A 24,931-nucleotide genomic window follows, 5' to 3' on the forward strand; every position below is an offset into this window, starting at 1 on the left:
TGGTATAAACACAACTTTCAATGTTTTGAAAAATTATGTGGCATGCTTCTAATAAAAAAGGAAAATTACTGAATACTTACTACATGCATCATTTAACTTTTTAAAAAAGTCAACTGAATTGTCAAAGCCTTTAGTTCTCTAAGCAAGAATCTTTCCACTTGCAATCGTATCTTTCCATTTTCATAATCCAAATGCCTTTTATTTCCCATTTAAGCAAGGCATACCCTGACTAATATTTCCTAGTATTTCCCAACTACAAGTTTAGTTCAATTAAAGAAAGGGCTAAAAGAAGGAACAAAATTAAAACAAACAAAGAATTTAAAGGGAATCACTTCAACCAACATCTTTAAACTAAAATATTCATAAAAAGATAGAAACATAATAAAAACTAAAAGCCACAGCTTTTCCTAAATGTATTTCTGTAAAACTTGAACCTCTTACAATGAGAATGTCCTTCTGCCTTGCTTGCATTAAATGGGCAAAGCATAGTTATGTTCAGATTTTTAGTTCAAATTTTAATTGTTATTACACACAGCAGCAAATTTATAAGAAACTCAAGATTTAAGCAATACTTACATTTTTTTAAATGTTCCATGACAAAAATTAACTAATAACAAAAACTTCATTTGAAATGATTTTTCTAAATAATTCCTCTGTTAAAGATCCAGGAATTAAAGAATGACAATAATTTTTACCTACCCTTATTTCCATATTTGGTATACAAAGTACCCCAATTAGAGATTGGATCCCAGAGTTTCCAGGTTTGCATAAATTAATAATACCTAAGAAAAATTGAAAGATAAGTATCATTAAGAACTTTTTAGAAAATTCTATAGTAATGTATCAAAATGTAAAATATGTAATGTTTTTCCAAGTTAAGTTATACTACCTGGTTACCATAATTGATATTTATAAGTGAAATACATTTTAAGCATTCTCAGTAATCCTCTACTGATTAGAAATAATTTTATCACTTAAATTCCTTTGGTTTCTCTTTCATATCTACGAATTGATAAGCACCCAGTTGACTGATAAATACTACTGTGGGACTTAAGAACATGGAAGAGAATAAGACAATGGTCTATTCTCCTTTGTTTAATGCTCTTGAATCCAAAGTGAAAAACTGTATAGAATTTGTCTTTTAAAAGTTTATTTCTAAGATGTATTGACTAAATAGAATGCAAGCAACAGACATCAAATAAGTTAAAAAAGATCAAAAATTTTAAGTAACAGAACTAAGTCAATGAGTTCTGAAAATATAAAATCATGTCTGAAAAAAGCCATGCAAATAGCCAATAAACAAATCGAAAGTACTCAATACTCAAGAATGCAGAGCAACTGGTATTTATGTGTACTGATGACAGAAATATAAAATGTATCACAGAAATAACATTAAATATAAAATGTATCACAGAAATAACATTAAATATAAAATGTATCACAGAAATAACATTAATCCTAAGTACTAAGGTGGCTGAGCTATCTGAGGATCATGTTTCAAAACCAGCCTAGGCAGGAAAGTTTGTAAGATTCTTATTTCCAATTAACCACCGAAGAGTTGGAAGTGGAGCTGTGGCTCAAGTGGTAGAGCATTAACTTTGAGCAAAAAGCTCAGGGACTACACTCAGGCCCTGAGTTCAAGCCTCAGGACACACACACACAGATACACACACACAGATACACACAGGCACACAGGCACACAGACACACAGACACACAGACAGACAGACAGACACACACACACGATTTAACACACACACAAAAGATTTAACTCATAAATAGTACCAAAAAATCTAAACATTATTTAGAACAAACAAGTTGTTAGAAAAATGCTTTCGCCACTGTAGTGTCTAATATGCTGGTATTTCTATTACTTCAATACAAGAGTGGAAGACTCCAACATTTCTAATGATGGTTCAGTATGTAAAGGTTCAAGGAAAAAAGGTTCAAAGAAAAAAGATCTAAGAGCAATAAAGAAAGAGACTGGCTGGGATTAAAGACACAGTGAGTGCCAGGCGCTGGTGGCTCCCGGGCACCGGTGGCTCATGCCTGTAATCCTAGCTACTCAGGAGTGTCAGATCTGAGGATCCAGGAAAATCCAAAAGATTCCTATCTCCAATTAACCACCAAAAAACCAGAAGTGGCACTGTGGCTCAAGTGGCAGAGCAATTGCCTTAAGCTGAAGAGCTGAGGGACAGCATCCACGCTCAGAGTTCAAGCCCCACAACCAAAAAAAAAAAAAAAAAAAAAGACACAGTGAGTGATGAGGAAAGAGACAGAGTGTGTATAGAAGTAGTAAGAATGAGATAGTGGCTAGGCTATACTGGTGATTAAAGAAGACAGAAGCTTTTGGAAAAGACAAGCCACGTTTATGGCAGGTAAGATGAACCATGATAAAGTGATTACTTAGAAAACAAAGTTACACTGAGTTCTGAAGGGCAGGGAGGGCTAAAGTATGGAAGGATGATTCAGTTTCTTATAATGAAAGAGTAAGTAAGGCTGGTTAAGTACCACTTTGGATGTGTCTGTGTCTCTCAAAAGATCATGTTCTCAGTAATAATCCTCAAATTTATATGTTGAGGGGCTTTAGACTTTAGAAGTATTTGAAAGAGAGAGAGATCCAAGGTAGCATACTTATTCTGTCTCACCATGACATACTCAGACTTCTCCACCTCCACAACTGTGAACTAAATAAACCTCTAATTTTTAAATAAATTACCCAGTCTCGAGTATTTTATTAAAGCAAGAGAATGGATTAAAAACAAACATTAAAAAAATGATGTTGGGTGATCAGAGACCTCCTCTTTACTGTGAGGATAAAAAAATAGGTACTTATGAAATATGGCAAGGTAGGGCTTTTTGCCATAATGCCAATAGGAGAAAGCAAGTTCCTGGAAACATACTGGCTAAGGACCAAGTTTATGAGTGGAATAAACATTAGTGTGGAAAAGATATTTGTACATTAGGGTTACCAAAGTACGTAGAACAAGAAAATTGCCTTGTTCTACTTACAGCTACATTCCTTCCCATGTTCTCTTCAATTGTTCTATGATGCCAATAAGGAAGAAAAAAATGCTAATAGAAAATAACAATTAGTAGAGGTGTTATTTAATATAAAAAAGTTAGCTTTTTACTCCATAAGAACATAAAACATATAATCCCATTCAAAAGGAGCTTAGTGGGCTGCAAATGTACCTTGGTTGTACAGCACTTTCTGGACAAGACTCAGATTTGATCCTTACCATGGCAAAAAGAAAGAAGAAAAAGGTGCAGTAGCTCTACTCCATTTATTTGGTATTTCTTATATTAACACACTATTTTTCATTAACAAATTTTTAGTTACATATATGACCATACAACATTCAACACTAGATTTTTATTTTGTTTTTGGGAGGGATTTTTTTTTGGAAGGAGGAGAGTTATAGATAATGCTTCATTTTTTCTTAAATTGCCCAGATAATCATTAACACAGTATTTACAAATAGCTAATAAATATATATATTTAATATTATATCTAAAAGAATACTAGTTCTTATTCTTCACTGTATTTTAATAACTGTATGATTTTCCTTGGTTCTAGTAATATAAAAACACTAGATTAATATTTAAATTAGGTAATATAATAATAAATTTAATATTTGAAAAAGTTACTTTTTAGATGCTACAAAACATGGAGGCCAAGCACTGAAGGCTCATGCCTGCAATTCTAACTATTCAGTATGCTGAGATCTGAAGATCATGGTTCAAAGCCAGCCCAGGAAGCTTTTACCTCTAAAAAGCCAGAAGTGGAGCTGTGGTTCCAGTGGTAGAGTGCTAGCTTTTAGCAAAAAAAAAAAAAAAAAAAGCTCAGGACAGCACTAAGTCCCTGAGTTTAAGCCTTAGTATCAGGACATGAAATGACAACAACATCAACAAACAAACAAACAAAAATCATGGAACGGAATAACATACCTGCCCATGACCGGAATGTTGCTATGATACCCATTTTACTGGCTAGAAACCGTGCTTCCCTATCTTCTCTGTTAGGAGAAAATAAAGTATCAAAGATGTACAATGTTTAAAAAGAACAGAGGTTTTAATACTACTAGAAGAAAAATTGTTATTAATGGGTAAGCATTTATACACAAAATCAAAACAATGTGTAAAAAAATAAGACCAGTTATATTCCAATATCCTATCGCAAAATAACCTCAACCTAAAATTCACAACATGACTCACAATAAATCTTAAATTCCTTTTCTCTATTCAGCTGTATGTTCCTGGATATTTCTGAAAACTATTCTTATATAGGCTTTAATTGAGCATTAGAGAGAAGAGCAGTTTGTTTAATTAGCATATATTAGAAGGCTGCTTCTCAACAACGATCACATAAACCTGTTAACACCACCATACTCTCTATTTCAAATCCTTGCCTCAAACTTATTTTAGCCTTCCCCACAAGCAAATTCAATAATCTATTCACTAAAAAGTATTAAATATTAAGGAACTACTAACATTACATGTTACTACATTCCTTCACAATTCTGTATCCAACTTTGTTCTCTTCTATATAACAACTAATTAAGCAACAGAACTGTTTATAGGTTTTGATGAATGATTTATGGCCAGCTTCAATATTTTATAGAATCTTGTTAACTCTTAATTTATGTTCCTCCAACTACAATCTATACCTTGGATGATTTTTTTTAGTAACAAATGAGTCTTTATAATAATTTCCCCAAGTTTTCTTTTAAAGTATTGTAAATAAGGGAAATGCACTATGATTCCACAAGCTAATATTTTATTTAAACTCATTCTCTGACTATACATGCAAGCAAGTAAAAAAAAAAAAAACTTTACTATTACACACACATCACTTCTTCATTATCAGGAACCAGTGGTACTTACTTGAGCTGTCCTTCGGCCGTATCTGGACTATGTCTGTAGTGAAAATCGGTATAGGGTGCTAAAATTCGCTAATTTTTTTAAAAAAAGAAACAGAAGCACAAGAGTCTTTAATAAAAAACATTCTTTTTGTAATAAGCCAAAGTAAATTCCATTTCTATCTATCTTTAATTGATTTCCAATTTGTGAGACTTCTTTAAAGTAATCAATGTGGGGTACCTTTTTAAAAGAAAAACTAAGCTAGATGCTGGTGACTCACACGTTTAATCCTAGCTACACAGGAGGCTGAGATCTGAGGATTGCGGTGCAAAGCCAGCCTGGGCAGGAAAAGTCTGTGACACTCATCTCCAATAAACCACTCAGAAAAAAACAAAAGTAGTGCTGTGGCTCAAGTGGTAAAGCATTAGCCTTAAGCTGAAGAGCTGAGCAACAGCACCCAGGCCCAGAGTTCAAGCCCCACAACTGACAAAAAAAAAAAAACCACCCTAAATTTTTGGACTTTTTTTTGTTTTGTTGTTGTTTGGTTAGTGTTGTTGCTTGAACTCAAAGCCTGAGCACTGTCCCTGAGTTCTTTTGCTCAAAGCCTGGTCTCTACCACTTTGAGCCATATTGCCACTTCTGGCTTTCTGGTGATTAATTGGAGACGAGTTTCAGGAACTTTCCTCCTCAGGTTGGCTTTGAACATAATCATCAGATCTCAGTCTCCTGAGTAGCTAGGATTACAGGTGTGAGCCACTGGCACTTGGCACGTTTCTGGTCTTTTAAAATGAGGTTTAACTTGTACCTAAACAGCGCATAAGTTGGCACTGTAGGGATGCCACTCAGCTACTACTAATTTCCAATATGTTGGGGAATTAGCTGTCAAATATGATCCTTGGAAATGATTGTTTTACCCTTAAGAATTAAAATTAGCATTAATTTCAACAGTTGTAATATTCTTGCATCTTCTTCTCTTTTAATTTTTTGACCTGGAATTTTTTAAGTTTTATAAATATAAAACTTCATTTCAGAAACAAAATTTTGGTTATCATCTCCCTGGATGTTTGCTCTGGCCAATTTTCTCTTCTTTACAAATTTTACAATTATGCTTTCTTTCTGTTTCCTTCTTTTTCTCTGTGCTTTGCCCAGATATTTTCCATTGACCTACACTTCATTTACTAGGGAAAGTTCTTTGTGCAAACTAATTTAATTATCTGAAATCTGAATTCAGAATTCAGATTAACCACAATAGTTATAAAGAATTAACCACAGTTGTTATAAAATCTTTTTTCTGTGGCTGGGAAGGTGGTTCAGTGGTAGAGTGCTTGCAGGTATGAGGCGCTGGGTTCGATTCCTCAGCACCACATAAGCAGAAAAAGCTGGGTGGCACTGTGGCTCAAGTGACAGAGTGCTAGCCTTGAGCTAACCAGCTGAGGACAGTGCACTGGCCCAGAATTCAGGCCTCATGACCAACCAAAAAAAAAAAAATCTTCTACCTGGATTACCTCTTGAGTGTATTTCTGTGAAATGTGGATTTCTTTTGGATTTCAAATCATTATCTTTTTTGTATGATAAGAAACTTTTGACAACACTAGCCACTGTTTTATTTTATAAAAGGTACTATGTAATGTTATTTTTTTTAAATCAAAGATGTTTTATCTTTTCTTTACCAGACAAGTTAAGTCACCTATTCTAACTGTGGAGACTCCTATACCCCTGGCTTGCCTGCATGCTTATTATGTTCTTCCAGTTCTTTCAATAAAGCTTATCAAGTCTTCATGAAGAAGTGAGATATTGGAATTTTGTAAGATACATTTCTTATTTCAAACAGATTTCAATTACACATTCATACATTTTTGAGAATTTACTGTCAACAACAAAAAACAAATACAAAATACTCAGTTTGCCCTTTTAGCTCCAGACAATTTCTAAAAGCTTTTCCAAATTTTCTGATGCCAGCAAGAAATCAATATGAAGTTTCAATCTGATAATCTAGTAGTTCCATGAGAAAAAGTTGATGTATAATAGCAACTGTATAAATTCACTAGAAATCAACATAGAATAAACTAAAAAAGCTATTAAATGGGGCTGGGAAGGTGGCTCAGTGGTAGAGCACTTGCCTTGCATGCCTGAGGCCCTGGGTTCAATTTCTCAGCGCCACATAAGCAAAAAGAAAAAAAAGCCAGAAGTGGCACTGTGGCTCAAGTGGTAGAGCACTAGCCTTGAGCTGAAGAGCTGAGGGACAGTGCCCAGGCCCAGAGTTCAGGCCCCACAACCCGACCCCCCCCCAAAAAAAGCTATTAAAATATTAATTACATCCATTCATTTTTAATGGGAAAATGATTTAAGCCTAACAGCACTGAGAATAGTTTAGAGAAGTAAAAGTATTAATTCAGAATAAAAGTAAAATTGATAAAAAATTAATTAACAGTAGATTCTATTAATGACAATGAAAAGATTGAAAATAAATGATAAATAATCACCAAGGCAACCAGTATTTATTCAACATTTTCAATACGCAAGGCACAGACAAAACATTTTATGTACACTGAATAACAGGTAAAACACCTGGAACTACTTAAACACTTTACATTAACACTCCCTGCTACTTACTTACTATCACTATTATTATGGCATTTAATCTTCATTATTTTCTTGAAACTATGACCTTCATTTCACCCAGGAAAAGAAGGATGCCCAAGAGAAACTAACTAACCTGGTCCAAGGGCATAAAGCCAACAGGTCATAAGGCAAAATTTTAAACCTAACCTGTACAGCCTAATGGGCACTCTTTCAAACTGCCTTTTTTTAAGGGTAAAAAAAAATTATGTAATTAAAAAAATAAGATAAGTGAAAAGACAGCTGGGTATTTAAAAATGTACTATAATCTTGAGGTTTGATTTCTTTTATAAAACCTTTGCTCATCCGCTACAAAATATCTAGAAATAATAAAAGAGCTTCTATCTATCATCTTTTGTTACTGCAGTTCTTTCTCCAATTTTAGTACTATAAATTTTCTATTTGATTTAAAAAAAAAAAAGGCAGTCTGCAAGTAGCCCAAGCCTGTCATCACAGCTACTCAGGAAGCTAAGATCTGATGACTGTTGCAGTCTGGACAAACTGGAGACTTTTATCTGCAACTAACCAGCAGGAAGTTGGAAGTGGAGGTAAGGCTCCAGTGGTAGCATACCAGTCTTGAGCAAAAAGCTAAGAGCATGAGGCCCAAGAGTTCAAGACCTAGGACCCGCACCAACAAAAAAAAAAAAAAAAAAAAGAGGGAAAGAAAAAAAATCCGCCCCTTAAAAGCTAAACATGAGAGGGAGGGGTGGAGAGGTGTAGTAGTGGGAGGGATGGGATGGTAGGGGAAAAACAAAAACAAAGAAGGAGGTAACAATGCTTGATAGGAAATGTACTCATTACCTTGCTCATGTAACCGTAACCCCTTTGTACAGTATTTTTACAATAAAATGCATAAAAATTAAAATTTAAACAATTTTTTAAAAAAGCTAAACATATTATGAAATATCAATAATACCAGAATAATACCAGTTTATTCTCATAGAAATGCAATAAACAATATGTTTTAAATTACCTACAAAGGAGAGTACTGTGCTTATAGCACAGTTATAGTTAATTACATAGACTGTCAAATTCACAATGTGAAATCTTCTAAAACATGTCTTACAGCTGAGCCTGCTCATGCTTATAGTTCTAGCTACCTAGGACGATGAGGCAGGAAGACAGATCAAGCACAGGAGCTCAATATTTGCTTTGTAAATAATAATACTATCTCAGAAAACAAAACCAAATCCTAATAAAACCACAACTATCAACATTTAGTAATGCATATTTTATTTCTTGTATAATCATTCTAAAATGACAAATCTGAAGTTACTCTCAGTATTTTCAGCAACAGTCAACAGTGTAATGCATTAATAAAAATAAACTGTAAGAATATATTTGAGTCTTAACCTACAGTATGCATCACTACTTTTGACAGATTTTATAAGTGTTTATGAATTACTAAAATAAAGATTTACAAATAGCGCATTAAAATATGTGTACATTTTCAAGCATGAATGGTAACAAAGTGCTTCCAAGTTAAAGAATTTTAGTAGGTTTTAAAATAAATAGTATATATTTAGCAGGAGACACAGATAAACACACTAAAGGCCTTAAAAACAAAGGGGATTTTATTTATTTATTTATTTTTGGTGGTGGTCATGAGGCTTGAACTCTGGGCCTGGGCACTATTCCTTCAGCTCGAAGCTAGCACTCTACCACTTGAGCCACAGCACCACTTGTGGTTTTCTGGTGATTTATTGGAGGTAAGAGTCTCCTGGACTTTCCTGCCCAGGCTGGCTTTGAACCATGATCCTCAGATGTCAGTCTCCTGAGTAGCTAGGATTATAGGCATGAGTCATAGGCAGCCAACTGGGATTCTTAAATAAGTAAATATTTTGATGTAACCTTACTGGTCCTCTAATTTGCTCAGCAAATTTTTATAGCTGAAACCAAATGCTTTGATCAAATATTCCTGATAATATTTCTGATTCATTCTGAACTAAATGAGCTATAAAATGAGTATGAGCCAGTGGCTCATATTTTTAATCCTAGCTACTCAGGAGGCTGACATCTGAGGATTGCAGTTTGAAGCCAGCCAAAGCAAGAAAATCCTTGAGAATCTTATCTTAAATTAATCACACACACCAAAAAACAAGGAGCCATACACACACACCAAAAAACAAGGAGCCAGAAGTAAAGCTGTGGCTCCAGTGGTAGAAGCTAGCCTTGAGCACAAAATCTCAGGGACAGTGCCTTGGCCCAGATTTCAAACCCTAGAGCCAGTTAAAAAAAAGGGGGGTTAGAGAAGAAATAAAGCCTTAATTAATACAGGTTTGATCATAAATGTGCTATAATCTATTAAAGAAAGAGCATACATTTAAAATTAGAAAATATTAAAGGTCCTACCTCTAGCTCTACATCAACACGAACATACTGTCGGGTTTTTGGATGATTAAGGAGGTGCAAAATTGTGGTAATGAGGGCTTCGTTTATTCGGCTTAATTGGCAGTCAATCACATTTTTCAGGATGGTGTTTAGTCCACCTCGAAGGGCCACAACTTCTGGATTCTGAAGTGCTAAAATGAAAAGGAAAAACTTAACAAATCATACTGGCAATAATAAAGTAAGCTGAAATCTGTGATTTCATTTATTTATTTAGTTCTGATTTATTTGATTTTTCTGCTGGTACTGGGGCTTGAACTCAGGACCTAGGTGCTATTCCCTAGCTTTATTTTTGCACTCAAGACTACCACTCTACCACTTTAGCCACAGTTCTATTCCTGACTTTTTGGTGGTTAACACATAAGAGTTCTCATGGACTTTCCTCCCCTCTGATCTCAGCCTCCTGAGTAGCTAAGATTACAGGCATAAACCACTGGTACCTGACTGTACTTATACTTTAAAACTTAGTATTTTTGTTGTTGTTCTTGAAAGATCTCCAGCCATATTTACTAGGACAAGTGGATAAAAGGTTCCTTTCTTTCCTTCCTTCCTACCTCCTTCCCTCTCTTTTTATTGTTTTTTGGTGGTCCTGGGGTCTGAACATAGGGCCTTGAGCTTAGTAGCAGGCCCTCCACCATTTGAGCCTCATCCAAGTCCTTGTCTTCCTAAATTCTTTGATTTTACTGGATTTTTCCTCCTATCAACTCCCATCAAGGAGTTATTTTTTATGATAGAAATAATAGTCTCTATATATGTGTCTATTTCAAATCTTTTATAATTAACTTCATTGTAGATTTTGCTTTAGATGGCTTATTTCATTGTTTTAATTTTACAAAACATACAAAGATGAACACATACGCATATGAGTAAACAGAAACCCAATACTTGAATAACTCCTCTTATTCTAAAGATGAAGAGGTTTCTTTGCATGTGAATGCATAAGCATGGTGTTTTATATTTGGATTTTATTTTTTGAGACAGAGTCTTGCTATGTAACCCACTCTTACTAGAACTCACTCACTATAGAGCCTTAAACTAAAATTCTCTTGCTTTAGCCTTCTGAGAGCTCAGATTATAGGTGTGCATTACCATAGTAAGATTTCTATGTATCAGCTCTGCATCTCTTTTATTTTTCTTGTTAACTCAGGGCCTTTGACTGAATCACTTGAACCATACCCCAACTATTTTTGTTTAAGGGTGCGAACCTTGCACTGAAGTCCTGTTGCCTCCAGTGTAGCTGGGATGACAAGTGAGCACCGTCACACACCTGGCTTGCTTGGTTACAGTGGGGGGTCTTGCTTACATTCTCATTGGCTGGCCTTGAACCTCAATCACTCAATCACCTTGGAGATATTACAGGTGTGGACCACCTTGCCTGGCAATTTTTAAGCTCTTCCCTTTTAATAACTTATGTTACCAGTTTTTTTTAAAGTATGAAAAGAAAATCTTTCCTGGCCGGGCATTGGTAGCTCACCCCTGTAATCCTAGCTAAGATCTAAGGATCATAGTTCAATGTCAGCCCAGGCAGGAAAGTCTGTGAGACTCCTATCTCTAATAAACCACCAGAAAACCAGAAGTGGTGTTCTGGCTCAAGTCGTAGAGCGCTAGCCTTGAGCTGAAGAGCTGAGGGACAGCGCCCAGGCCCAGAGTTCAAGACCCACGAACAACCAAAAAAAAAAAAACACAAAAAACCTTTCCTTTCTTCAACGTTTATTCTTTCCAAAATTTTTCATTTATTCTTGAATTTGAATTTTAGAATATTTATCTTCTTATGTTTTCTAACAGAAGCATAATTACATACAATCAAAATGCAGATCACCATGATATAGATACCAATTCCTAACTCAAGGAATGAAATTTTTATCCTGCTAGAAAGTGCCACCTAAACAATTAAATTCCTATATATTGCTTACATTTATTTGTTTCAGTTTTCTTTTCTACTTTGGAATTATAGTATTTTCCTCTTCTACTAACTATTGTTAAAACATAAAATATAGCTTTTTAATCTGTATTTTCACATGACTCCACTGTAACTACTAGGGTTTTTTACTTGCCCCCCCCCTCTACACACACACACACACACACACACACACACACACACACACACACACACACACACACACACACACACACACACACACACACACACACACACACACACACACACACACACACACACACACACACACTACTATGTATAAAAACTTCAGTTATTATTATTTTATCTTACAAATAATGTGGCAAAAAGTTTTACAAGGATGTAGCATTTAGAAACCTACTATTAAGAATAGCAGATTTCATAGTGTATTGGTGTTTTATGTCTGTAATCCTCACTATTCAAAAAGCCAAGCTGAGATCTTGGAGGATTGAGATTCAAAGCCAGCCTGGGCAGGTAAGGAGTTTTAGTCTCCACTGTCTAAATAGCATAAAACAGGATTGAAGACATGGTTTAAGCAGTAGAGTACCAGGTAAGCAAGGCTCACGTGCAAGCTCTGAGTTCAGACCCCATTACCACCAAATCAAACCAACCAATCAAATAAGACTGGTGATTTGAGATAATATATTTGAGATAAATATTCTGGACTATTAAGTAGTATTCTAATTATTTTAATATGAGTATATATGTATACCTGTGTATAAAAGTTACTTGTTCTTTTTAAAAATATTGATTCTTATCTTGAAGGCAAATATTTCCTTGTTGTTTACAACTACTATTGGTTTTGATCGATCACACTTCTAGTAACTAGAATTAGTAATTATCTGGAGAATTATTCAGTATATTTTCAAATACGTAATTTCTTTTAAAAATCTTTAATAAGATTCTATTATATTCTCCTTTTATTACTTTTTACCTTTAAATTTTTCCCAGCAGTTAAAGATGTATTTCATGGTTTTCTTTTTCAAGAAAAACCATTTAGGTTGAATGATCTATCGTATTCTCTGACTGGGACTTTTCCCCCCTAGTACAGAGTTTTTAATTCAGGGACTTACTTTTTCTAGGTAACTTGTTCTACCATGTAAGACATACCCCCAGCCTTCTTTCCTTTAGTTTGTAATCCTCCTACCTCTGACTCCTTCCAGGTAGCTGGAAATACAGGTGTGTGCCACTATACCTGCCTTGTTTTTGAGATAGGGTCTTGTTAACTTTTTGGTGGCCTCAAACCATGATCCTCCTGTATCTGTTATCATTCTGCTTCCTCAGTAGCTGGAATTACAGTTGTGTACCATCACACTCAGCCACTAGTTAAGACTTAATATAGTTATCTGCTGTCTGCTTTACACAGACTTTACTTTTTTATTTTTCATATTCTTTTCTTCTTGAGTTGCAATGGTTCATTTACACTTACTTTTTGCTTAAATAAAAAATATTTTATGATGACATGTTAATACCTCAGTATACCTTTCCAGGTATCCCATAAATTACAAAATGGTAATATGCTTATTTTCATAATTTCCTTAATAATACTTTAAAATTTGTCTATAAACAAATAGATATTGTGGGCATATTTTTGAATCCTCCATTGCAGAATCTGTTTCTTCTTTGTTTCTTTAAACTTTATAAAGGAGTTGTGATCTCAAGAAGAAATATAACCTTATCACTCCTACTTTAGGTGATGGAGGAAAAAAAGTCATGTTTCTTGTTATTTAAAATTGTTTAGCCGGGCGCTGGTGGCTCACACCTATAATCCTAGCTATTCAGAAGGCTGAGATCTGAGGATCATAATTCAAAGCCAGCCTGGTCAGGAAAGTGGGTGAGACTCTTATTGCTAATAAACTACTCAGAAAAAGCAGGTAGGGCCCTATGGCTCAAGTGGTAGAGTGCTAGCATTAAGCAAAACATGCTCATAGACAGCACCAGATCCTGCGTTCAAGACCCAGGACCAGGATGGATGGATGGATGCATAGCTAGCTAGCTATCTAGCTAGCTAGCTAGAGTTTATCTTTCGAAGTGAGGCCAGTTACTTCTCTAAGAATTGTTATTCCCACTGATTTGTTTGCAATAAGTTATCTATTTTATTTGTTGCATTGATTTTTTTACTTTTTTTCTACTATAGCTTACTTTTTTGATTCCTTATAGTAAAATTTAAATCACCGAAGTTCCTATTTTTATATATTCACAATACAGTCTTCTTCCAATAAGCAGATATTTACCCATGTTGCTATCTTCAGTTTCTACTTCATTTAACAATTTGATACTTTTGCATTTAGAATTCCCTTTTTATATATACTGGACTTTGGCACTCTACCACTTGAGCTACAACTCCATTTCTGGCTTCTTATTAGTGTTTTGAAGATAAAGAGACTTTCTGCTTGAGCTGGCTTCAAACTTTAATCATCAAATTCTGCCTCCTATTAGATTACAGATACGAGCCATTTTATAGTGGCTCAGCTTACAGTGGATTATTTTGATCATGTATGTAGTATGACTAATGCCACAGTGCTAGACTTTATAGTTTCTATTATAATTATTAAATTTAGATATTTCATCTACTAAATTTCATGTAAGTAAAACTTTAAGCTACAAAATTTTCATATCACTCTGAACTTATGTTAAATAAAACTCAAAATTATGTTTTCATAAGTTGTATACTGATAACTACAGAAATAATACATATTCTTTATAAAATAGTGTATTAATTGAAAAATTCTGACCTAATTCACAGATAATAGCAATACATGCTCGAACCATTCTGTCTCTTTCTTGAAGTCCATCATTTCCAACTGCAATTAATGAGTTGGCCACAGAACTGGGAAATAAGGAAGCATTCACAGTAATCATCTGTAACAGAGACATTAGGAACAGAAATTAGTTACTTTACAGTACATTTTAAAACTTAATTTATTCAGACTTAGATCTGAATTACATCAAGGTACCAATTTTAACAGGCTACATAAAGATTTTGAATGATCGACTGATAAATCAATGTTAATAATCGTAACAGTGAAAATCTTTTTAACGTTTCTCTAGTAATCTGGACTATAAATTACTATTTCTGAGACTCTAAGCTACGCTAGGATTGAAACTCTTACACAGGTTTTAGTTCCTATGTGATGTAAATCAATAATGACAACAGCACTCAACTTATTAGTATTCTATGATCACTCTGATTCTTTACTTAGTTCATTAACATCATTATCTCCACCCCTCCTTCATCATCAAATTCACTGACTGGGTCTTCACACTCTCTCTTTACTATAACAGACACCCAGAGATATCTTTAATCACTAGCCATAAATTCCATTATTAATGTTAGAAAACATTAATGGCCCATACATATTTCACATTTCAATATACCTGATAGCAACGGTATATATCTAGTCCTAAAGCTTGATGAAATAATGCACTATATCCCTAGCTACTTGAAAAGTTGTGAATAGCAGGATCAAGATTTGCTCAAAACTCTTCTCAACCCATATAGCTTGGAGCAGTGATGTGTAGCTGTCACCTCATGCCACGTGATAGGCTGAGGCTGGCCAAATCAAGCAGAAAAGTGCATGAGATTATCTATGGGAAAAAAAAAAAAAAAACCTGGTACAGTGGTGTGTACCTGTTATCCCAAATGATGATGGGAAGCCAAAATAAAGTAGGCAATTATGGCTCAGACTCCTGACCAAGCAGGAATTGAAGACTCTATCCAAAAAATAATCAGTGAAAATCAATGATGGAGTTATCTTGTTAGTAAAGTAACTTTGAGGACCTGAGATCAAATACAGACATTCCCTTGAAAAAAAAGTACTTTTCATAAAAGATTTAATTGATAATAATATAATTTGAACATGCTGAATATAGGTTAAAAATATAGATCTTTGATTTAGAAAACAAATTAAGCCACTAATGATCACTTAACTTTATTTCAAAATAACTTTATTTCAAAATAACAGATCCTTGGATTAAAAATACAAAGTAATATTTTGTCTTATTTGTACAAGGAGAAAAGTAATCTGTTCACAATGTTACTACATTCAGAAACCTGTTGAAATAGAAAAACTTGTGCTATAAAACAACTGATACACTATCACTAAATGCAAAACACACAGTTAAGACACAAAGAGATTAAAATAAGAGTCTATATTGGCTAGTTACTGTATAACTACAATTAAAATTTTACAATACACCCCTCAAACCAGGTTTATACCTAATCAATGAAGAATCCAAAAGAGCATTCAGCATATGTTTCAAAATCAGTATTTTCAATTCATCAAAAAAAGAGAAAAGGAAAGAACAGAAAGCAGAAGGGGAGACCTGCAGAAAATAACTGGTCTCTGTGAGTAAAAATTTTGTAACTGCTCATAGTAACTTATATTTCAATGCTTACAATATGTTATGTTTTATTACGTAATGTTTGTACAAAGCTTACAAGAAATTTCCTAAACAGAAAAATGAGGTGATATATTCTGAAAATAACTGGCTAAAAATTAGCTTTTCAATTTGACTTTGATAACTTAATACAATATTAATAAACTAAGCCATCTTTTCCAAATCAATCTTTGTGCCTCAGTTTACTAATTCAGAATGAAGATAGTTACAAGATGGTCTCAGCTACAATATAAAATTGTACTCAAATCTCATGTGTAGTAAGCATATTTAATTCAATAATTATGCTATGAAACAAATAAGAATTCAAATTTTGTATCTAAAAAATTCAAATTTTGCAAGGAGCTGGTAACTCATGCCTATAATCCTAGCTATTCAGGAGGCTGAGAACTGAGAATCATGCTTCTAAGCCAACTTGGACAGGAAAGTTTGTGAGACTCAAATTAACCACCAGAAGACCAAAAGTGGCACTGTGGCTCAAAGTAGTAAAACCCTAGCTTTGAACAAAAAGCTCAGGGACATTGCCTAGACCCTGAGTTCAAGCCCCACAACTGACTTTTAAAAAAATGTTCAAATTTTTACATATGAAGTCATTCTTTAGTTTTTTTCCAGGGAAATTCAGCGAAAATTGAGAAACTGCTTCCCTTAAAAATCATTCAATACTCCATGTAGTCATAATTCTAATCATACTTTCTGGCATAGATATATGTAAAGATTAGACTATTAGGTACCAAATTTGTAGAACTGACACAAAAGAACTGAAGAAATACAGAGTTCACTAAGAGTCATATGTAAAACTTAAACAGAGAAAAATAGAATGTGCAAAGAGATGAAAATAAAGTAGGAAGAAAGCAATTATCTGTGGTTGGGCTGATTGGCTGTTTGCATACAGTTGACAAAATAATATAGATCAGATAGAAATGGTTGTATAGACCAAAAATAAGCTCAGAATGCCAAGGAAGGAAGGAAGGAAGGTTGTATTTAATAATCATTAGCCAATTAGGATATCTGTATATTGGGTTCTTGTTCTGGTTTTGCCATTAACCTGCAGTGTCTGTTTCTAGAGTATGTGATTCCACCAAATTAAATCCTGATGGCTATTAAACTGTATTATTACTAGTCCCTATTACATGAATAAAGAAATTACATAGGAAATAATGATGGCTTGAATTAGTTGATAAGTAGAATTTAAGTGATAAAAACAAAAAGTACCAACAGCTGACTACCCTATTACATGAATAAAGAAATTACATAGGAAATAATGATGGCTTGAGTTAATTGGTAAGTAGAATTTAAGTGATAAAAACAAAAAAGTACCAACAGTTGACTAGTGAGAAAGTTATGAAGAAAATGAATGAGACTGAAAAAGACTGCCTGGATTGAAGTGGGGAAAGTAGAAGAAAAACATATTGGAGAGACACTCAAAGAAAAAAAAAACAATAAACAGAAAGTCTTTCAAATGAACTGGACAGGTGAAAGAAAAGTAAAAGTAACACAAGTATTTCTTAACTATTTATTGAATGAATTATCCTAAAACAAGTAAAACATTGTACTTTTCTTTCAAAGTACATTAATACAATTATGCAAAAACTTTAATTTTTTTAATACATACCAAAACATTTCAGTGACCTGGTAATAATAAACATGATTTGTACTTCTTTAGTTGCTGGAAAAAATATGTACTTAGATGCTAAAAGTTCTAATAAAATCATTTGTCTCTAGCCCCTAAAGGCAATATGTACTTTAACTACTCTTTTTAGCTCAACCAACTACTGGAATAATAAATAATATCTTATGCTGCAGCTCCAAAGAGAACAGAATAAAATAATATTTTTGTTATGGTGCTATTAAGTTGTTTTTAAAGAGTCTTTACTTTTACTGAGCTGTATTATAAATTTTAATTTGTACAAAGTATTGTACAAAATTGAAAAAAAAAAGGGTATTTACTAAGTAATCCAATGAGGCTGAATTTAATTGTCTGGATTTATTTGAAGTTGTCTTTTTTTTTTTTGGTCGGTCATGGGGCTTGAACTCTGGGTCTGGGCGCTATCCCTCAGCTCTTCAGCTCAAGGCAAGCACTCTACCACTTGAGCCACAGCACCACTTTGTCATTTCTTTTAAAAGCATCAAGGCCAACAAATTATATAAAAAAGTTCTATTAAGTTTCATGATTGCCTTTCACCTTCTTCAGGTATTAAATTATGACAATTTGTATTACACAATGACTACTTTTTTATTTTTATCATGACTGCTCATGGATTATATTCAAATTCACCTTCAAAACAACAATTTTATAATTATTTGTGACAACCATTTAATAGTATCAACTGTAAGAATAAAATTAAAAGAAAACCAACTTAGCAAATCAGTAATTATACTTACTTGTCCACTAATGGAAGACATACTCTTTAAAATCATTTTATAAGAATATAACACTTTATAAAAATAGTCCTAACTCTGCCCAATCACATATTGTACAAACTATTTATGCTTATCTAAAAGCTTAACAGATCTACTTAATTTGTACTTTAATGAAATAAAATTTTAATGAAAACTTGATTTCTAAATTTTAACACTATATTTTAACACTATATCACTGTAATATAAAAATAGAAATATTTAACAATGAAAACCATAAATTTGCCTTTATTCCCACATATTAGCATACCTTTCTGACTAATCGAAGTGCCTGTGTCCTCTCTACCTCGTTGCTTTGCTGTATGTCAATGCACCTAAACAATACACAAATATTAATCATTGATAAAATCCTAATAAAGTGTTTTGTTTAATACTACTACTCACACTCATCTTCATATCAATACAGTATATTAAATTTTCAGTACATACTTTTCATAGTACCAGCAAATATTTCTAGTATCAGCAAATAAATATTTCCAGTGATGTTATAAAATACTCCAATTCTTACATTTAAACTTTCAAAAAAAATACAGGAATCTATCTATAAAGACTCATGTAACAGAAGTATCAGATTCTTATCTCCAATTAACCAGCAAAAAGCCAGAAGTGCGGGTATGGCTCAAGTAGAAGAGCATCAGCCTTGAGGAGAAAAAGCCCTAAGCTTGGGGCTCTGAGTTCAAGCCCATGTGTGGGTGTGTGCATGCATACGCTCACACACACACACATGATCCAAGATGAAAACATAAGCAATGAAAAATACCAGAACAGAAAAATAACATAGGCAAAGAGCTGCAATTTCCAACAATATTTACTCTTATGAGGTCAGGATACATGTAAAAACACAACCATGTAATTTAGTGCTATGAGTAGAGTTGGGAAAAATGGAAAGGGTGACTGAACAATATGCATTATATTTATAAACTGATTTGAACTGAAAATCCTTTGTATAATAACTGAGAATTAAGAAAATATATATGTACATATATATGGAAAGCACTTTGGATTTAATTAAGAAATTCTGTTCATCAAAGATCCACTGAAAGGATGAAACTTCAAGGCACATTTGAAGATATTCTCAATATACATGTACATCTGAAAAGACTTATCTAGAAGACACCAAGAATTCGCACAAGAAAAAGGCATTCATGCCGGGCATCAGTGGCTCACGCGGTTCTAAGAACCTAGGCAAGGAAAAGTCCATAAGACTCTTATCTCCAGTTAACCACCAGAAAACCAGAATTGGCACTGTGGCTCAAGTGGCAGAGTACTCGCCTTGAGCTAAAGAACTGAGGGACAGCACCCAAGCTGAGAGTTCAAGACCAATGACTGACAAAAAAAAGAAAGGCAAAGTTCAAGACCAATGACCGACAAAAAAAGAAAAAGGCATTCACTTAGAAATGAGCAAGCAACAAAACTAGGTTGTGCAAATTAAAAATAAAATGAGAACCCAAAATGAGAACCCACAATGAAAACCAGAATGGCTAGCTGAAGACTGAAACAGCAAATGCTGGTGTGGATAAAGTAGAAGGAAGACTGATACATTGTTGATAATAGTGTTAATCTATTCAATCACTTGAAAATTATTTGACAATATCTACTAAAGCTAAACTAATATTCCGTATGTCCCAGCAATTCCAGTTGTACATACATATAAGAGAACTGAGTGACTATGTCTACCTGCTTGCAGGTTTGTGCAAGAAATGTTCATGGCAGCTTGTTAAAATAACACTAAAAGCAACCAGAAAATGAATAGAATAACTTTGATCTAATCATAATATGAAATACTACACAGTAATAAAAAAGCAAAAACTAGTAGACCTCAATGAATCTCACAAATGAGGAAAGTAAAGAGTAGTGTTCCTTTTCACTTCCAACATGATACCCCAAAATAGGAAAAAAACAGTCTACAATGAAAAAGTCAGAACAATGTTTACTACCTGTTGAAAGTAAAATGAAACATTACTAGTAGTCTGCTAATGTTGACGTCTAAATAGCCTGTATATGCTTTTATAAAAACTATCAAGCCATGAGGTGGGAAAGTGGCTTGGTGGTAGAGCGCTTGCCTTGCATGCATGAGGCCCTGGGTTTGATTCCTCAGCACCACATAAGCAGAAAAAGCCATAAGTGGTGCTCTGGCTCAAGTAGTAGAGCGCTAGCCTTGAGAGGAAGAGCTGAGGGACAGTGCCCAGGCCCAGAGCTCAGGCCCCATGACCAACAACAACAACAAAAAACAACAAAACTATCAACCTTTAACACTAAAAATCTGTACATTTTATGGTAGGTATATTAAAGCTTGACATAAACCTTTTTAAAAATGAAGTATAAAAAACTCCCAGAAAATTACCTAGCTATTAAATAGTCCACTTTCAATTTTAGCACCTTCTGCAGAATACTGGAGTCTTGGATGAGATACCGAAGTGCTCGTAACCCTGCTGCTCTCACTTCTTTTGCTTCATTTAATAAGGCTAACCGCAAACTGGAAGAAAAACGAAACCAAATGCTTAGCTGTAGGAATCTAAAGCGCACAGGACAGGTTAAACATTCCTCATCTGAAATGGCTGGGATAAGAAAGATTTCAGATTTCCAGGTTTTTGGAGATAAGGGTATTTCTATAGACTGCATCAAGTAAGCAGCCCACATTTGAAAATCTAAAACCAAACCGCCAAGATAACTCTTAAATTTCATTTTTTGGAACATTTAAGATTTTCATCGTAAGGATGCTCAACCTGTATCAAATTCTTCCTCTGCTAAGTTATGCAAAACTTCTAATAGTGATGAATTAATGTTATCCAACTACATTTCCCATGGATAAGAAATATCCACTCCAAACTATGGGATTTTATAGTGGTAATGCTGGTTTTATTTGGTGTCTCTTTGGTATTGTCTCTCAAATCAAGCTGATGTTATTTTATTCATCTTCTGTAGTATATTTTACATCAGATAAGAGAAATTAAGTATACCCTTACATGTCCCTATAATCTATTCCCCTTCATTTGTTTACAGTCCTCCCAAAGACTGATTGGGTTAAAGCAATACTATTTGGCAATGATGGCAGAAACAGACCACTACATCAATTTTAATTCCTTAAGGCACCAAAAAAATAGTTATGAAAATGCAACATTATGCCTTTATTAGTATGCTTGGGTATACTTTCTCTTAGGTAACACTTAGATATCTTAAACCAGAAGAGTAAGAAAATTTCAGTCTATAAAGTTCAGATTTCATTTCAAAGTTTAAATTATAGAAATCCAGGTATTTTTTAACATAAGCTCTGGTTCTTCCTATTTGGTAATCATAACTCATTAGGTAACAAAGTGATCTAAGAACCTAAATGTTTCTAATGTCCAATCAATTGCCTATAAAATCACATATGAAGTGCTGTGTTCTCACAACTTTAATTTAAAATTATCAAATTGAAATAATTAAAATCTGGAAGAGATAAGGGAGGGGATTGAACTGAACTTACCAAATAATGATATCTTCATAGTTAAAACCCAGTTTTTCTTCACTATGGCCAATATCACAAAGAAGCTGTTAGAAAAAAAAGGTTCATATTAATTGTGAACTTACATACATTTTATTCATATGCTACACAATAAGCTGTTTTCCATTAATGAAATTTTGAAAAATGTAAGATTTTACATTTTATGTAGTTTTTCTTTTTTTTTGGTCAGTCATGGGGCCTGAACTCTGGTACTGGGCACTGTCCCTCAGCTCTTCAGCTCAAGGCTAGCACTCTACCACCTGAGCCACAGTGCCACTTCAGCTTTTTCTGCTTACATGGTGCTGAGGAATTGAACTCGGGGCCTCATGCATGCAAGGCAAGTATTCTACCACTGAGCCACCTTCCCAGCCCCCATTTTATGTAGTTTTATTCCTATCTCCCTGTTTTTGTGATTTGTTGGTGGGAGGGATTTAATCCTGGGCTGGTGCTATACTCGTGACATAGGCACCATACCACTTGAACTATGCCCCCAACCTTTTTGCTTTCATTATTTTGGGGATAGGTTCTCACATTTTTGCCCAGCTCAGACTCAACCATGAGACTCCTACTTACACTTTCTGCACAGCTGAGATGGCAGATGCACACTATAAGGTACTGGGTGAGATGAGTTCTTGCTAACTTTTCTGTCCAGACTAGTGTCTTAATTTTTGCCCTGGCTGGTAGTTAAAATCCATCTACATTTTTTCAGGAAATTATTTTTCGTTTTTGAAGGATTTTGTTGGTGTATATATAGAATTTAAGTTAGTCCTACTGTTGACTGTTTTGCAAGTAATATCCTTTATCACAGATTACTACTTTATGAGCAGTTTCAACAGAATATGGTTCAGTTGTAGTTTCCTCTATATCCATCTCACTTAAGGTAAACAACATTTCTGTTTTCTTGAAAATAACAATAAATAAAAGTATTTATAATCTAGTCTGGCGCCAGTGGCTTACACCTGTAATCCTAGCTATAAAGGAGGTTGAGATCTGAGGATAGAGGTTTGAAGCCAACCCCAGGAAGGAAAATCTGTGACTCTTATCTCCAATTAACCACCAGAAAACCAGATTAGTGCTGTGGCTCAAGTGGTAGACCACTAGCCTTGAGCTGAAAAGCTGAAAGACAGCACCCAGACCCAAAGTTCAAGCCCCACGACCAACCAAAAAAAATCTAATAGATCTGACCAATGCAGAAGATCTCTTGTTTTCTGAGAAAACAGCTAATTATTAGAACAGTGGAGCTTATTTAGAAGACAACTGAAATACACACACACACACACACACACACACACACACACACACACACACACACACACACACACACAAGATGAGCTATAAAGTAGCAACATTCTATGGTATATTGGGATATGGGGAAAAAACAAGTTTTAAGTGTATATATGTTTATACATACAAACATGTATCTATATATGCATATATACACACATACACACATTAACATATATCATGTTCTGACCTTTTTTTAAATCATTTGTATAGTGAGCACTATAATACATGTGTGTCATCCCTGAATACAGGAAATTGAGGCAGGAGGACTGAGATTTGATACCAGACTAGGCTACTTGCTAAGAATTAGTATTAAAATAAACAAAACAACAAATCCTCATATATAAATAATAATGTTAACTACAACTTAGCACTCTGCAATTCATTTCATTTTATTCTCACATTATTTCTATTTGTAACTGTACCAAAAAAGGATAAGTACCTTCTTAATCACTGGTTACCTGTGGAAAATTGTACTTTGGAAAGGAGGGAGGAAGTAGGCAGGAAGTGTATGTGAGGAAGGACTTTCACCTTTTACTATAAAATCTTCTATACTATCTAAATTTTTTTATAACTTACAACGAAATGAAAACTTTTAGGACTTATAAGGAAAAGGGAACGTTGAAAACTCAAAAGATCTGATATATTTTCATCCTTAAGCAGTAGGCCTTTGGATCATAAACATGTTGTCAGTTTTAAAAATAGAAGACCAACATCATACTCATCAGCAGACCGCTATACACATTACTTTAGTGAAATAATTTTAGAAGGCAAGCATGTTGTGTGACATTCACATGATTAAAGGATCACATCACTTTGCTCTTTCATTTCCTACCTTAAAAGGAGGTTTGAGAGAGGTTCACCCAATACAACATTTTAGTATCGTTGGTCTACTAAGGTAACTTAATATTAACAACTGGGGTTATACTTAAGAGTAAAACAAATGCTATTGAAAATGAAAGTTCATATTTAAAATGCTAAATCTTCTGGATGTAACACAATAAAACTAAACATCTTACTGTGTAGCAGGTTTGGAGAAAGGAGGAATTTTAGAGTAGAAAAATATAACATCTCAAACTGAAAACTTCAGATTAAAGGAATAGTATCTCATAACAAATGAGGAAATTCTGTAAACATAGTTAATCTAACGGAAACATAGGTCTCCAACCAACTATACTGGTCTTCAATGTCATACTTTTTATAGTCAAATAATACTACTTACAGATTCTTGAGAATTTCAAATTTTTACTCAATAAGGAAATAAATCTTTCTGTCAATTCAGTAAGCTCTTTAAACCTAACAAAATGGAATTCAGAAGCTCAGTGTAGTAAAATTAAATTCAATATTTACTTACGTTTTGTTAGGTAATTTTATAATAAATTTTATAATAAAATCTATAGAAATTCACTTAAAGCAGGAATTCTTTTTTTTTTTTTTTTTTTTTGTCGGTCATGGGGCTTGAACTCTGGGCCTGGGCGCTGTCCCTCAGCTCTTCAGCACAAGGCGAGCGCTCTACCACTTGAGCTACAGCACCACTTCCGGTTTTCTGGTGGTTTATTG

The 24,931-nt window shown here is 34.0% G+C and overlaps 1 protein-coding gene across 5 annotated transcripts in view; it reads right to left on the reverse strand.

The window, feature by feature from the left end:
• The window catches only part of Rictor (RPTOR independent companion of MTOR complex 2), a 93,805-nt gene that overhangs the window by 39,564 nt on the left and 29,310 nt on the right, over positions 1–24,931 (reverse strand). For all 5 annotated transcript variants that reach the window (XM_070041073.1, XM_070041075.1, XM_070041076.1 and 2 more), the window contains 8 exons: positions 22,070–22,134; positions 20,948–21,079; positions 18,854–18,917; positions 14,523–14,649; positions 9,834–10,003; positions 4,887–4,954; positions 3,951–4,018; positions 700–782 (listed from right to left, as the gene is read on the reverse strand). In XM_070041073.1, the coding sequence (XP_069897174.1) occupies positions 700–782; positions 3,951–4,018; positions 4,887–4,954; positions 9,834–10,003; positions 14,523–14,649; positions 18,854–18,917; positions 20,948–21,079; positions 22,070–22,134 (777 nt within the window). The remainder of the gene's footprint in view (positions 1–699; positions 783–3,950; positions 4,019–4,886; positions 4,955–9,833; positions 10,004–14,522; positions 14,650–18,853; positions 18,918–20,947; positions 21,080–22,069; positions 22,135–24,931) is intronic.

This window comes from Dipodomys merriami, unplaced genomic scaffold (assembly GCF_024711535.1).
Source record: "Dipodomys merriami isolate MVZ:Mamm:240054 unplaced genomic scaffold, mDipMer1.0.p SCAF_30, whole genome shotgun sequence".
Classification (NCBI taxonomy): Eukaryota; Metazoa; Chordata; class Mammalia; order Rodentia; family Heteromyidae; genus Dipodomys; species Dipodomys merriami.